The sequence below is a fragment of the Hibiscus syriacus genome, unplaced genomic scaffold (assembly GCF_006381635.1).
Source record: "Hibiscus syriacus cultivar Baekdansim isolate YM2019G1 unplaced genomic scaffold, ASM638163v2 tig00110893_pilon, whole genome shotgun sequence".
NCBI classification, from domain to species: Eukaryota; Viridiplantae; Streptophyta; class Magnoliopsida; order Malvales; family Malvaceae; genus Hibiscus; species Hibiscus syriacus.
In genome coordinates this window covers 4,834,146-4,851,186 of record NW_024062901.1, presented here as the reverse complement: position 1 = coordinate 4,851,186, position 17,041 = coordinate 4,834,146, and the positions used below count along the sequence as shown (strand labels likewise).

Here is a 17,041-nt window from a genome sequence, read left to right as displayed (position 1 = left end):
TCAAAACCTGGAGGTTGTTCCACATACACTTCTTCTTTTATAAAACCATTTAAAAATGCACTTTTAACATCCATTTGATATAATTTAAATTCATGAAAACATGCAAATGCTAATAACATTCTAATTGCTTCCATCCTATCTACGGGAGCATATGTTTCATCATAGTCTATGCCCTCTTCTTGAGTATACCCTTGAGCAACAAGTCTAGCCTTGATTCTCACTATATTACCACTCTCATCAAGCTTATTCCTAAATACCCATCTAGTACCTACAGTAGATTTATTACTAGGCCTTTCAACTAATGTCCATACTTTACTTCTCTCAAATTGATTTAATTCTTCTTGCATAGCCATAATCCAATGTTCATCATTTAATGCTTCTTTAATATTCTTAGGCTCTATGCATGAAATAAATGCAACATAATTACAAATATTTCTAAGAGAATATCGAGTTGTTACCCCTTTGGATGGATCACCTATAATCTCACCACCCTTGACATAGTTGTACTCTCTTGGATAAGATACTTCCCTTTCTTCAATGGTTGGATTCTCAAGAGGATCATGAGTTTCCTCATTTTTCGTTTCTTCCTTTGATGATGGTTCTCCAACGTCATGTCTAACGTCATTTGTATTTATAACACCTACATCATCATTCACACAAGAATCCTTCCTCGGAAGGGGATTATCATCGAAAAAAACATGTATAGACTCTTCTACAACTAAAGTTCTTTTATTAAATACACGATAGGCTTTAGAATTTAAGGAATAACCCAGAAAAATTCCTTCATCACTTTTAGCATCAAATTTGCCAAGGTTTTCTTTACCGTTGTTTAAAACAAAACATTTACATCCAAAAGGATGAAAATAACTAATGTTAGGCTTTTTATTTTTGAAAATTTCATATGGAGTTTTCTTTAAAATTGGCCTAATCATTACTCGATTTACAACATAACAAGCGGTATTTGTGGATTCCGTCCAAAAATATTTTGGCAAATTATTTTCACAAAGCATGGTTCTAGCCATTTCTTCTAAAGTTCGATTTTTCCTCTCAACAACTCCATTTTGTTGAGGGGTTCTAGGTGCTGAAAAATTATGACTAATACCCTTAGAATTACAAAATTCAATAAATCCAAGATTTTCAAATTCAGTGCCATGATCATTCCTAACACTAGTTATAGAGTAACCCTTTTCATTTTGGATTATTTTTGAAAATGTGATGAACTGTTCTAATGCTTCATCTTTAGTACTTAAAAATAGAACCAAAGTTTATCTAGAATAGTCATCTACCAAGACAAATGCATATTGTTTTCCACCCAAGCTAGTAGTCCTAGTCGGCCCAAAAAGATCTACATGGATCAATTGTAATACTCTACTAGTTGATACGTCATTAATGGATTTAAAAGAAACACGCTTTTGTTTTCCTTTAGCATAAGCATCACAGATTTTATCATTATCAAATTTAAGCTTAGGCAACCCTCGAACTAAATCACCTTGAATTAACCGTTGCAAAACACTCATACTAGCATGTCCTAGTCTCCTATGCCATAACCAACTATCATGTTCATCCTTAGCAACTAGGCATAAATTAGTCATATCAAAAGAATCTAAATGCACCATGTATATGTTCCCTATTCTATGACCAACAAGCATAATCTGATTAGATGCAATGTCAATGACTTTACAACCATTAATTTCAAATAAGACATTGAATCCTTTATCGCATAATTGACTAATACTCAATAGATTATGCTTTAATCCATTCACATATAAAACATTTTTAATTTGTATGGAACCTATTGTACCAATACCTTCAATATGACCTTTTGAATTGTCTCCAAAAGTCACTTCTCCTCCATTTTTGGCGTTAAGGTCAATGAACCGGCTTTTATCTCCGGTCATGTATCTTGAGCATCCACTATCAAGGTACCATGAATTTGAATTTGTTTCCCGTGCCTTGTAGCAATGCTCCTTTCCCTACAAACATAGATTAATTTTTTTTTTGGTTCCCAAATTCTTTTGGGTCCATATTCATTAGTTTCCAAAATCCTAGTCCCCTTAGGTATCCATTTGTGTAGGATATTTTTATCTTTAGTAGTAATGAGTTCTTTAGGAACCCACATACTTCTAACGATTTTTCCATTAGAGGTTCTTTGGGGACCTCTATGATTGTAGTTTCTAAAACTTTTTCTAACAAAGTTGGATTTTGAATTTCCACCTTTTTCAAAATGTTTTGTTCCAACTTTATCAAAAGAAGTTTTAAGATCATCAATTTTCTTTTGATGATCATCATTGATCTTTGAAAGTAAATTTTGCAAATCTAAAATTTTCTTTTCAAACTCTTCTAGTTTGATTTGCAAATCTTTGATTTTACTTTTAAGATCGTTGTTGGTTTTGGATATGAGTTTGTTTTCATTTTTCAATTTTGAAACATCATTTTTATATTTTAAAAATAATTTCTCATAATCAAAAGCCAACCCATTATATTCCTCTAATAACTCATCATAGGATAAATCATCAAAATCGGATGAGTTAGAGGTTACCTTAGAATCTTCCCCAAATGCCATCAAGCACAAGTTAGCTACTTCTTGTTCCTCTTCATCGGAACTTTCTTCATCGCTCCATGTAGCCACATGAGCCTTGTGCTTATTCTTTGATTGACCATTTTTTTTCAATTGTGGGCAATCATATTTAACATGCCCTGGCTTTTTGCATTCGTAGCAAATGATTGGGTCATTATCTTTCGGTTCATTTTTGAGGCCTTCATTTCGTTTGAATTTTCTTCCTCGATAAGGTCTCATCATTTTTCTGAACCGTTTGGCAAACAATGCCATTTCCTCGTCATCGTCATCGTTATTCGAATCACTCTCATCTTTTGTGGATTTGAGAGCAACTCTAATTTTTTTCTTCTTCTCTTTCTACTTTGGTGTCTCGTCAATCTTGTCGAGGTCCACCTCATCTTCGAGCATCATTTCAGGAGTGACCCAATTAGCTCTTCAAGAGTTAAGGACGTTAAGTCCTTAGACTCGATGATTACCGTCTTCTTTGATTGCCACGATTTTGGGAGGGAGTAAACTAACTTCCTCACAAGCTTTTCATTTGAAATGATCTCTCCATATGATTTGAGACCATTGACAATCGTTGAAAATCTATCCGTCATAGCTTTGATATCTTCATTTGGTTTCATCCTGAAATTTTCATAGCTATGCGTTAGAATACTAATTTTAGATTTCTTTACCTCATCGGTACCTTCATGAGTGACTTGAAGTTTGTCCCATATTTCTTTGGCGGTTGTACACGATGAAACTCTTCCGTATTCATCTGGTCCAAGAGCACAAAAAATGATATGGATGGCTTTGGAGTTGAGCTGGAACATTCTTGTCTCTCCTTCACTCCACAACCTTAGATGAGTGAGAGGTTTGATGTATCATTCTTCTACAACATTCCATGCTCCCATGTCACTTGCTTGAATGAAGTACATCATTATATTCTTCCAATAGGCATAGTTAGCTCCATTGAAGAAAGGAGGCTTGTTGACGGGTATCGAGTCGAGACCAGAGTCGAAGTTTGAAGCGGAGGCCATTGATGACTTTGATTATCGATATAACTCTTCCCGAATCGACTCAAGAGGCGATTAAACCTTCAAATGAGTTAGGCTCTGATGCCAATTGTTGAGTTAATCGATCGACAGAATCGGCCAAGAGGGGGGTGAATTGGCAATTAAAATTTCGGTGGAAGCTTTTGCAGAAAATTGAAAAGATTTGCACAGCGATTTAGAGTGGTTCGACTTTCTCAATCAAAGTCTACGTCCACTACCTTAGCTATCCACACTAAGGATTTTCCACAAATTCACTAATTTGTCTTTCTTTTGAGGAAAAAGAGTAACCTTACAAACCCTCAAGAATTATACCCCAAATTCTTGAGAAAACTCTCTCCCAAAGAGAACAATACAAATTTGCAAACTTACAAGAAAATCCTCACAAGGTAGATTGTTTGCACAATTCTAGAACAAAGAAAAGAACACTCAAAGATGAATACAATTGAGCACAATATGTGTTCTTGAAAGCAAAATGAATATTGAATGAAAATAGGCTTGAAATGCTCAAACTTGAGGTTTGATGCTTTCTCTTTGATTCTCTCTTGATTCTAGTTGCTTGATGTTTCTTTTTTTTTTTATCAATGGCTTCTAAGCTTGCTTAAATACACCTTGAATCACTTCTGAACGTTAGGGATGATTAATGAAGATAATATATCCGTTTAAGTGTGAAAACATTTAATAAAAATGCTTGGAGCGTGGGGGAATCGGTTCCCCCTCATAGGGAATCGGTTCCCTAAGTTTTAAATTCAAATATTTCGATCGTTGAACAGGGGGAATCGGTTCCCTCCGAGCATTCTTGAAATCTCGGAGCCAAACCATTCAGGGGGGAATCGGTACCCCCTTGGGGGGGTAATCGGTTCCCTCTGAGCAATTGGAATTTTTGGCTTTGAAATGGTTCGAAATACTTTGAAAGATTATTTTGAAATTGTTTTAAGATTAAAACTTAATTTTACACTTAAGTAAGGATTAAAAATGATTTTTGAAATATTTGGAGTAATGTTTTGATATTCAAATAATTATATCGAATATACTTAGAAAATCATTTGGAAAATCTTAAAATCATTTAACTTAATTTGTTATATCGAAATATAAAAATGTTTTCAACAAAATCCTTAGTGTGGATAGCTAAGGTAGTGGACGTAGACTTTGGTTGAGAAAGTCGAATCACTCTAAATCGTTGTGCAAATATTTTCAATTTTCTGCAAAAGCTTCAACCACAATTTTTATTGCCAATTCACCCCCTCTTGGTCGATTCGTCGATCGATTAACTCAACACTTTTAATAGTTAAGGGATTTAACAAAACAACATTATGTAGTCAGAGTTATCACTTTTAATAATTAATGGACTTAACAAAACAATACCCTATAATCAATGACCATTTGTGTACTTTACCTTAAAAAACAATCATTAATCTGAATGATAATTGTTTCTTTGTAAAAGATTTGTTTAATAAAATAAAATAAAATTAGAAGATATACAGAGGAAGCAAAAGCTTTCGAGATTTACCAACATGATTGGTTTAGGTGGTAAGCATTTTAATTTTATTTAAGCAAGTCTTGAGTTCGAATTTTTGTGAAGTCAAAAATTCCTTCCGGGCGACTCACTCACCAAAGCCAAGTGTGTGAAATAAGTCGATCCAGACTAGTGAAAACGAAGCCCTTGAAAACTGAAAATCTTTCGAGATTTATAACACAATTTTATTCGATTTGAGATAACCAAAAAATAAAATTAGAAGAAAAATAGAAGATACACAGTGGATGCAAAAGCTTTCGAGATTTATCAATGAGTTGGTTTAACTGGTAAGCAACTTGATTTCGCTTAAGCAAGCATCGAGTTTGAGTTTTTATGAATGCAAAAATTCTTGCCGGGAGACTCACAATTACTAAAAGTATCTGTGTGACCCGAATCTATTCGGATTAGTCAAAACGAAATCTTAAAAATCAGAACAACAACCAAAAAGCTTTTGAAATTTATAATGTAACTTTATTCGATTTGAGTTACTGTGTTTGAGTATATATATAAAGTTCGAAAATTATAATATTTTCACATAAATAATCTTTTGTAATTTGCTGTCGGTTATAGCGATATTTTTCTGTACGTGGGGCGGATGCACTAAGTCGTAGAGGGGTCAAATGCATCCCATTATTTTAAGAAAATAATTAATTTAATTTAATCTGTTAAAAATAAAATAAAAAAAATAAATTTTTTTGCATAACTATTATCTATAAGAGAAGAAAATTAAAATTTTAGATCGACCACTGTTTTGTATGTAATTTTTATCGAGAAAATTGTATAGATGGATATATATTATTATTTTTATGATCTTATTTATTAATTCGTTATTACTTCAACATGTATTTTCATATGTTTTTTTATCATCTGCATGGGGAGAGAACTAATATTTGGCAAATACTAAACCCTAAACGATAAAGTATTGTTATTGTCTTGATATTCAAACGGGTGGAAACTACAGTGCACATATCTCATTATTTAGTTATTTATTTAAAATATTATGTTTAGTATTTATATTCAAACATACATCATATATAAAGAGAAAGAGAAGATAATTTAATATACAAGGACGGATATATAATGTTAAATTATGAATATAAACCTTTAAAAATTATACTAAAATTTAATCATTAACATAAAATATAAACAAACTATCTAACATGGTCGAAGGAGCTAAACTCTCTTTTCTGAATATTTCTCTGGCGAACCTTTCTTCTTCTCCTGCATGGAACCGACATAAGTAAACTGGTGGAATATAATTGACTGGATTAATTTAAAATTTCAGCATAGTGGAGGGTCTAAAACTATAATTAAACTTAATAATTATCATGATCTCACCGGAAAATGAGAGAGTTTACCGGACAGCTACGGCCGGTTTGTTCATCTCTCTTTCTGGGATTTATATAGTTTGTTTTCACGTCAAGAACCTATTAAACAAGAAATGGCAGCAACAGATGAACTCTCACATACATACATACATACTGCATACGTACATATTACCTTGGAACTATTGACAGGAGAACTAGCAGTATCCTCCAAGGAATCATCCCCACAAATCTCTTTGGTTCTCGTCTTTCTAGACCTTGATTTCGTCGGAGCTTTTATCGAAGTACCCGATGTCGAAACGCTGACCGCCGCCGCGCCCGAGATGGAAACACCGCGGCAACTAGAACTAGAATTGCAGTGACTGCTTTGCTGATCATAATAATAATAATCTTCAAAGTAAGCAGTCCACCCGCTCTCTTCATCCGAGCCGTTGCTTCTCGTTGTTGTTCCTTTGGAAGAGAAGGGTTTTTTCATTGATGAATTAATAGAGGAATTTTCCATTGATCTATTAATGAAGAAAAGATAAACGAAGAGACAGACTAGGTTTTCCTTTGAGCTCGAAAGAGAAGGAAGAAGCTCTTATATCAATGGGGGATTTATAACATAAAACAATGTAGGTATATAAAGATGTCTATAAAGGGAAACCATGTTATAGAATGTTGGGATGGAACGAGAAAAATGTGAAAAACAAGAGTGGGGATATGGGTAGGTGTGATCACCATTTTTCAACCGGAACTCAACCCAAATCCAGATCCGAACCAGTCCCAAACTAGACCCGACCTAGAGACCCGAATTAGATCCAACCCGGATCTAAACCTAGCCCTAGGTAGCCGCCCACTCCCCCAACCAATAGCCACCATTTTTTACCCTAATCCCAGCAAAGCCACCCACGCATGTCGACTGCCCCACACTCCACGCAACCCTATAGAAACAAAGGACAAGAGACAAACAAGCAATGATTTTAAATTCTTTGTAACTGAGTATAAAACCCAGACATTAAACATTGTAAAAAAGGGATTCCGAAAAAATATTGTAACTTGGTTTTTTCAAGCAATAAACAACATATTCAAGGTTATTAGTTTTTTTTTTTCTTTTGTAATTTGGAATAACTTGTTATCTTTCACTGCTTTTGTTCCTGAATCTCAGTAAAAAGAAAAGCCCTTTTAGTTTTCGAAATAAAACCCTAACTTTTTAGTTTCGTTCAAAAACATCAACAATATTTCAAATAACAATAAGAAAAAGATTTTAGTCGAATCAACAAAATAGGTTTTCATACAGTAAAAATAAAAAATAAAAGGAAAATAGATCAGAGTATTACCTGAAACGGGGAGGTGTCGTCGGAGTCCGGGTAGCCGAAGAGTTTAGGTGGTTTTTGGGTAGTTTAGGGTTTTTTAGATGGTTTTAAGCTCAATGATAGGCTTTAGGTGGGTAGATCTTAGTTTTTTGGGATTTTTAGGCTATTTTAGTTTTCCGATTGCCGTGGGCAACAGTCGGTAAGGTAGCTGGAGGGATTCAGGGCGGCCGGTAGTAGGCCGACCGAGGAGAGAAGAGAGAGCTTTTAAATATTTTTTTTATCTCTCGGCTGAAATGAAAATAAAAAAGAAAAGTTGGCTTATATAGAGAAACTTTGGGGGAAATCACGCTAAGGTCCCCCACTTTTAGCTTATTTTTGCATTTTGGTCCCTGTAGACCAACAACAACAACAACAAAAACAACAACAACAAAACCCAATTCCCATATGTATGGGGTAAGGGGGAGGTAGGGTAGTAGGCTGCTCCCAACGCCAGGTTGAGAGTAGCTTCCGTGGAAGACCTCCGGCAGTCAGAAAATTAAAAATATAGATAAAATGCAGTGCATATATAGACCAAAATTGATATTTTTCATTTTCCTTACGTGACTTTTATTTTTTGGTTATTCATATTGAGGTCCCCCTCTTTTAGCGTGTTTTTGCATTCTGGTCACCTGTAGGGACCAAAAATGTTATTTTTTCTTTTCTTTGCATGTTATATTTTTTTGGTAAATTTATTGTTTAGTCCCTGATAGTTAGGCGTGCTTTTACACTTTGGTCATGTGTAGTGACCTTTTAATTTTATTTTAATTTGTGTGGACTGATTTTGTAATTTTTCCTTTTTAGTTAAACATGTTATTCTAGGCTTAAATAAAATGGATATTTATCTTTTGGTCCCTGTAGTTTCATTTTTTATATTTTAGTCCCTAATATGTTTTTTATTTGGTTTATATTTATCCATTAAGTTTCAATTTGTGTAAATTTGCCCTATTGCATGTCTATTTTGTTTTTTTAGCTTGGTAATTTAATGTTTATGCAATTTAGTCCTTGTGTTTATGCTTTTTTTATGTTGTGTTTTTTTCTGTTTTTTATTTATTTAGTTAGTTAGGTTTAAAATGATTCGTTATTTTATGGTTTTAATGTTTAGATTAGGTTAACACTCAAATCAGACTTAAAAATTAGGACGACACTTAGTTATTAATTAGGGAGCAATGTGAGTCGAATTTTCGCATAAAATGGCTGTCCCTTTTTTCCCATATGTATGTCTGATTACTCGAATCGATTGTTCGAATTTTTAAAATTTATTAATTACCAATATTAAAAAAACACTTTAGGTTTAATTCCTTTTAATAGGTTAATTTAGATAATACTTAGGATTTTGGTTTATGAATTAGTCCTCAACTTTAGAAATTATTGTTTAGGTCCTTAAACTTCTAGTCTCTTAGAATTCGGTGTTTTAGATTTTTGACCTTTTAGTCCCCGAACTTCAATTAGACCTTTAAGATTAACATAATCAAATAGGTTAAATAGAGCCTCCACTTTTAGCTAGATTTCAATATAGTCCTCTTAATTTAGGGAATAATTCAAGTCAACCCTCGCGTAAATGCTCGAGAAACCATCTTGGTTATTCGATTCAATAATTGGTTTAATAATCAAATAAGGTTAATATTAGAATCTACACTTCTAGATTTGTGCCTTTAGATTCTTTAACTTTCATAATTCGACACTTTAGGGTAAAGAGAGCCTTAAATTACCCTTAGTTAATTTGTACTCAACCTAAATAAAATATCTTTACCACCGACACTTTATTTATTCCTTGTGGGTCATTTATTTACCACCGACAGGTTGAGTACAAATTGAATTAATAAAATATCTTTGGATCACAAAGTCAGTCCATAAATAAAGGATGAATGACCCACAAGGAATATATACTCACATTTTTAGTTGTAAATTTAACTCATTATATATGATGTTAGTGATTAAAAGTTACAAGGAAATATATATACGAATCAAGCGATCTCGGTAGTAAATGAATTGTTATTATTTTTCGAGGTTTCGAGTTTGAGCATCAAGAGTTTCAGGAGCGTGAGTGTTCAATGTCAATTGATTGAAAATTATCTTTGAACATATATTGTTTTGAGTACTTACTCATATTAATAAAAAAATTATAACAAATAAAATAAAACTGAATTATAATCTAGACTATATGTGCTTAATAACATTAGTGGATTTATATTTAATATATAATTGGTATTAGGGTTGAGTAATGAAACCGATTCGATTCGGGTTTTTAAATTTATGGTTCAGTTTTGATTTTAAAAAATAAATATGTAGTTCGGTTTGGTTTCGATTTTTTCATATGAAAACTGTTTGAACCGAATCAAATTGAATCAAAAAAATAAGTATCCAAAACAAATTCATTTTGAATTTATTATGAGACAAATTTAAATAAATAAAATATTAAAACTAATACAATTTTTTTTATAAATTTAAATTTTATATATTTACACTTATATTTAAGCTTTAAATTTGTTTTTTTAGTTTGAAAAATAGTGAACAGTAAAAAATCGTAAAACCGAACCAAACCAAAAACCGTAGTTTTTATGACATTCAGCTTCGATCAATCTTTAAAACCCGTAAGGTGCAATTGATTCATATTTAATGAAAAACTGAATCGAATCGAACTGAATATACCCTTAATTTTTATATAATTGTATATAGTGTTGTAATAAGAGACAAAATCAAAATTAAATAGCTAAAGAAATTAAATATTTTAATCTTAAAATTAATAGAGATGTAATAAGTTTTCACGTGGGCTAAAATCTTTGAACAACTCAACTTCTATTGATTGCTTAAACATGGGTTTTCCCCCCACAGTGAAACAACTCGAATATCACCGGACAAGACCGACGGAGTAAAAAACATAAAGTCCGGTGATCGGTTGGCTGAGGATTGACCCCTTTGGAAACATTGTCTATATTATCTACATTACAGACAACATGAGACATTCTAGAAATCGATGATGGGCTCTCCGATGTTAAGGTTGCGTTCGACCGTCCAAGGCAGGTCAAAGAGTTTTGCTGTGATGAACTTGAAAATCTTGCTCACGTTGATGTTATATGTAGCACTCGAAAAGAACAGGGTCGCATTTATGGCCTTTGCGTACGCCCTTGCCTGCCATTGCCATATAAATAAGAACCACAATCGAAACGTGCAATGAGATGATCCTCTTACAGACAATAATGAACTTTGTTGTGCCTTGCATTAAGGACAACAATCCAGGGCACTCGACAGAGTCCAAATACAGCAAGAACTGATAGACGAATACAAATACGAGTATAGTATAACATGCATAAGCAACGAAGTAAACCAAGCTAGGACTCGATCGGCCATTTGTTCTTCATTTCTATTTCTAAAACATTGATTTGGTATTGGTAATCGTATGCAAATTCTCGAAAAGGGTGTTTTTAATTCTCAAAGCAAGTGGAATATGCTTTCTTAGACATGCAGGATATGTTTCAAAGCTTCAACCGGAACTGTAAACTTTACCTGATTGGCGATCGTCCACTGCAAATCTAGGGGAAGTTCAATGAAATCATCGAATTTGGTTCCTATTAAAATTGGTATTGCTGTCTGCACAATCAAAGTTTTCATACTAATGAGACATTTTCTAAACACACACACACACTTTAATATACACATTCGCTGATGAGAAGCTCCATGTTACGGTCGGTATGACCATTGTGCACAAATCGGTATTGTCCTCTTTGTATGCCATGAACGTTCTTAAGATCTTGTCACTCTAAGGTGTGTAGTCCCGGATTCAAACTCAAGATCTCCTATTCTTCTAGGAGTCCCTTTTGCAACTCGGATACCATACGATCTAACGAAAAATCATATGTAAGAACAACCTTAGGGTGACAAAACCTTCCAAAAAGCACAATACTGATCGATCAATACATACATACATACATATATATTAAAACATATACATTTCAACAAGGTTCAATCATATGGTTAAGAAAGTGAATACCTGATTCCATGTCCTGGCTTCTTGATACCAGTTTACGATACTGCATCCAAAGAATACAGACCCCTTTTGATTTAAAAACATTAACCCAGATTTTGAAGTACCTTAAGCAAAATTACAGCATTTTTTTTTCATTTTTGATTAAAATGGAGATATTGGAGTGGATAATTAAGAGTTTCATACTTGTTTAAAGTGCACCTGCTTGTGAGATCAAACATGAAAAGAATTGCTACAGAGTCTTTACAAGCCAGAGGGATATGATCCCGAGATTTATCAACACCTGCATTTTTCAATTTGAAAAAACAAATAGATAAGCAGATTGATGGTTAAATATAAGCAAAATCGAAACGAAAATTAAAGAGAGAAAAAGATGGGGTTACCATCAACTTCCCAGATGCAGTAATAGATCCTTGCTCCACTTACAAAAAATGTTTTATCCATCAAATTCAACCCTTTCTCTTGATTGCCTTGTTCAAACTCGTTTTCATCTCCAATGTATTTCATCTTCAAAAAAATTATAAATATGGGTATTTAAATATAATTTTGGGGGAAAGTGAGCGAGAGAAGGGATTTGAATTTGATTAAGCTAATGGGGTCTAACCAGAAAACTAGTTTTCCCGGTTCGAGCATCACCCAGGAGACTGATCTTCAACTGAACCAAATCCGAGTCCTTCCGATCATGGTGGCCGCGGTGACAAACAGGCGCCGTTCCGCCTCCCGATGAAGCGGAATGCGGCGGAGGATGCGAAGTGCGGAGGGGGTGGCGGCGGTTATAATTCGATACCGATGCTTCAATGGCTTCGGTAGGGAACACATGAGGAATCGGTCCCAGAAGCCACGAATGCAGCGCCGGAGATTCAAAACGCGACGCTGGAACCTGCGACGTAGGTTGAGTTTAACCAATTTGGGGCAGAATTGGGTCATAATCCGACGATCTTCTCTCGCCTGAAACGACGAGAATCACGATGATTTTCAACCGTGGAAAAAGAAAGAGAAACAATAAGAAGCCCGGAGAAGAGTTTGGAGAAAGAAAAGAAATTTGAAATTTTTGGGGACGTTAGCTTTTTTGCGACGAAAATGAACTACCAGTTATAATTTTATTTATAATTTAGCATATGTTAAATGCTTTTTTCAACATTGTATTTGTACCGTGGTGAAGATATATTGAGCAATGGCTAAATTCATGTTTAGTATATAAACTATCAATTACGATTCATTTTGGTACCTAAATTTACATGTTATTCTAATTATCAGATTAATTACACATTTCAATATTTATAATAATTGATTTTGATGTATGTTAATAATATTTATTGATAGTTAAAAATCGTAAAAGGGTTGTAATTAAAAATAAAAAAAATATTATTTTTAATATTTATATTATATATAAGCATCTTACACGTCATTATCCCTTTTTAATTGGTCGGTCGGTAACAAAATATTTTTGGTTGGTAATAACTGTCGGGGATATTTTATTTATTTTAATATAAAATTGTCTCTGAAAATATGATAAATTACATCACATAACATTTAATTATTAATGAAATTATAAATGAGCCATTACATTTTAAAAAATTAAAACTGAATCACTTAATTAATAGATTGTTACAAACAAATCACTATGTCGTTAAAAATAAAATGGGTGTTAACTTTTTAATTACAATTAGACTACTCTATTTATAAATTGTTATAATCGAGTCACTTAAATCGGTTGTTATAGTCATACCACTAAAATATAATTAAAAGGTTAAAGGTTTGATGTATATTTAACGACATAATGACATATTTACACCAATCGATTAATTAAGTGATTTGTTTTTAATTCTTTAAAATCCAATATTTTACTTGTAATCTTACTAATAATTGAGTGACGTGTTTGTAGTTTACCCAAAATATTAATTATTCATTTTTTTATAACGAAAATTAAATTCAACGAAACAGACGTGGAAGCATGCTGGTCTCTAATGAATTGACCAATGTTTTCCGATCATTTTTGGGTAAAGAACGCAAGTGATCATATATTATAAGATATTATTTTATTAAGTCTCATGATTAATAAAAATTTATAATATTATATTTTGATTTTAGAGTGTTATTTTGTTGAGTCTCTTGACTATTAAAAGTTAAAAAATTGTTACTCGACTATTCATTATATTTCAAACTTGTCATTTTCCGTTAAAAATGGACGATATTCCGAGTTGAACTTTATCTTGTTGACTGTGATATGGTAAAATTTGATCTCAAAATCTCAAACGATTATCATATCATAGTTAACATGTTAATATCCAGCTTAAACAACCACTAATTTTTTAACGGAAAAGAATGAGTCTAGAACATAATGAATAGTTGGGTGACCATTTTGTAACTTTTAATAGTCGAGGGACTCAACAAATCAACACTCTATAGTCGAAGGAACATTTTATAACTTTTAATAATCGAGAGACTTAATAAATAGTACCCTATAGTCGAGAGACCATTTGCGTTTTTTACTCTTATATTTTTCATTTATGTATAATAGTTGGTGATTATTAATTAATACGATGATTTTTAGTTAAATTCAGATATTCAAATTAGAGGATATTTTTAAGGATAAATTACATCAATCATCAATGAACTTTATTCGCTTTTCTATTTCACTTATCGTACTTTAATTTCAGTCAATTTCCTCGTTAAACTTAACATTTTTTTTGTAAATCCGTTGTTAAATAGTTAAATGCGCTAAAACGACATCGTTTAAGAAAAACAAAATTTTTAATCAAAACGACGTCGTTTTACATCTATATAACAACCAATTTATAACACAATTAGTGATAAAAACAATGGATGACAAAAAAACTAGATGTATTAAGTTTAATGAAGAAATTGAACAAATTTAAAGTACAATATTATACATTTTCACTTCTGTCATCAAACTTTTGAAATTTACATTATAGTCATTAAATTTTTAATTTACTTCCATTAGATCATTATATATCATTGTGCATATTAAAGTTTCATATACATAAACAGATTTCTAGGTTAAGCTAAAAGCTAATGATATTATTTTCCTCTCAATATTCTAACAAGACAAATCAGTTCATGCAGTTGAGCTGGTAGGAGTTTCGAAAACTGGATTAACCTCACACTGCATGAACATTTTCTTGATCACTTCCTATTTCTCGTTGATGAAGTCGAAAAAGTTGAAGGTCGACCGAGTGTCATTTACCTCCGCCTGTAGCGGGCGTATTGGCAAACCATTCAAAGAATGAAGATTAGAAGTGCCGCGAGAATGATCGTGCCACACAAAAGATATAAGCTCCGGAAGCAAATTGCTTCGGTTCGGATCTTCCTCTCCTCTCGCCCGGACATCCCATCTTACAGAACCAGCGAGCGTGGATTTCCTGAAGCTGTCCGCTTTCGGAAAGTTTCGAGATTGCGGTCGACATATCGATGACAAGCACAAAATCTCTCTGGAAAGCCTGATACGATGTGGTTGATATTCGACCAGAAATGTCGGCGGTCCAACTATATGTGTATGAATGCATTTTTCATGTATGTAGAGTTGAAGTACTTATAAATCCCCATCCACTCTTTGTAAATGGTTGACCGATAATCCCGAAATCAGTTTGTATCGATAGATAATTTATAACATCCCGAAATTCAGGGTCAATGACTAAATTGCAAATTTTGAAAACTATGTGCTTGATTTCGAAATAAGTTAAAAGTTCATGGATTTAATAGTAAAGTTGGAAAGTAACAAGGGTATTATGGTCTTTTCTAAGAGAAGATTTTTATTCTCTCTTTTTAAGGAATATAAAAACGTGGGAAATGAGGAAATCTATCCAGAGTCTTCTTCTCCAGCTTCTTCTTCTCCCCGTAACCCTCAATTAAAGGTGAGTTTAATTTCAGCTGTTTAATTCTTGGATTTATAAGTTGATTTTGATTCTTTGAGTATTATATAAGCTTAAGGAAAGCTTATATAAGCTTTAAACATCAAGAATAGAGAATTAAAAAGGAAATTTAATGAAGGGTGTAGAAATGAACTTTTGTTATAGAAAGGTTTTTGAAGTTCTAAAGATGGATTTGACTTGTCAAGGGTCTAATTAAGAAGTTAGAAGCAATAGAATTGAATTTGGAACATGTTGAAAATTTAGTGTAATTCTTGAATTACATATGGAGAATATGATTTTGATGTTAAAGAGTTGATTAATGAATAGAAATGAGTTTGAATATGAGTATGTAAGTTAAAAATAAGAAAGAGGATGATTTATGAAGTTATTAAGCTGAAAAGAGTGGATTTTCGGGCATAAAAATGAATTATGAGCTATGTACATCGATGCACATTCAATGTGTACCGATGCATCAAGGGTATTTCTAGAAATTGTTCAGTGTGTATCGATGCACCCATTAAAAAATGGAAACATCGAATGCAGTTAGTGCATCGATGCATAAGGAGTGCATCGATACACCCCCTTAAAATGAAAACATCGAAGGTGATTTGTGTATCGATGGATGGGTAGTGCATCGATGCACATGTTAAAGAATGCATCGATGCACTGTAGAATGTATCGATGCACTTCAAGGGGAAATTGAAATAGACATTTCTTTCGGTCTAAGAACGATAGATTAGAGTATATCAATGGGATACTGATATGTATCAATGTATGATTATGTAGATATCGAACATGAACAAGTTCCGGAATGATTATCGAGTTAAGATTCGATCGAAAGAGAGGAAATCATAAAAGTGGATTGGAACTTAGTGAGGCCAAGGTGAGTGTATCTTATTTGTATAAGATTATATGGAAATTGGACTTGTGATAAGTCTATTTCCTATAGCAATAGCTCATTAAGTCTATTTCCTATAGCAATAGCTCATTAAGTCTATTTCCTATAGCAATAGCTCATTAAGTCTTGATTATAAGTATGTTAACAATATGAAGTATGTATGTTTGATTATATGAATTGATATGTTTTGTATGTGCTATGTGGTTTATGTAAAAACACTATTAAGTGTTAATGAGAGAATATAAAATAAGTTATGAAATTATAGGAATATAGAAGATAATTCAAGATATGTATGGAAATGGAAATAGATGTTTATGAAGAGTCATAGGAGAACAAATATAAGTCATAATTTATATAATCTAAGGGAATACAAAGAAATGGAGCATACAATAGATGATATGATATAAGTTATTATATACATATATGATATATGTTATCAAGTAATATGAAAGGACTCTAAAAATTGATATAAGCTATGTGAAAGTGTTCTAGGTGTTTCTATGTGTTATATGAAGTATATATG

The 17,041-nt window shown here is 32.7% G+C and overlaps 1 protein-coding gene and 1 pseudogene across 1 annotated transcript; both read right to left on the bottom strand.

Annotated features, from left to right (window-relative positions):
* Nucleotides 1–6,258: 6,258 nt before the first annotated feature.
* Nucleotides 6,259–6,934, bottom strand: LOC120145611 (vascular-related unknown protein 1-like). Its single transcript, XM_039159423.1, has 3 exons — nt 6,608–6,934; nt 6,464–6,534; nt 6,259–6,323 (listed from the first exon to the last, which is right to left on the bottom strand). Exons 1-3 carry the CDS (start codon nt 6,932–6,934, stop codon nt 6,281–6,283), a joined length of 441 nt encoding a protein of 146 aa, XP_039015354.1. The 3' UTR covers nt 6,259–6,280.
* Nucleotides 6,935–10,551: 3,617 nt separating this feature from the next.
* Nucleotides 10,552–12,728, bottom strand: LOC120144989 (annotated as a pseudogene).
* Nucleotides 12,729–17,041: the final 4,313 nt, after the last annotated feature.

Coding starts and splice junctions, on each gene's coding strand:
- LOC120145611 (XM_039159423.1), bottom strand. CDS start 6,934: ATGGAAAATTCCTCTATTAATTCATCAATGAAAAAACCCTTCTCTTCC. Junction 6,535..6,607: donor CTCCTGTCAATAGTTCCAAG/GTAATATGTACG, acceptor CTTGTTTAATAG/GTTCTTGACGTGAAAACAAA. Junction 6,324..6,463: donor ACCGGCCGTAGCTGTCCGGT/AAACTCTCTCAT, acceptor CATGCAGGAGAA/GAAGAAAGGTTCGCCAGAGA.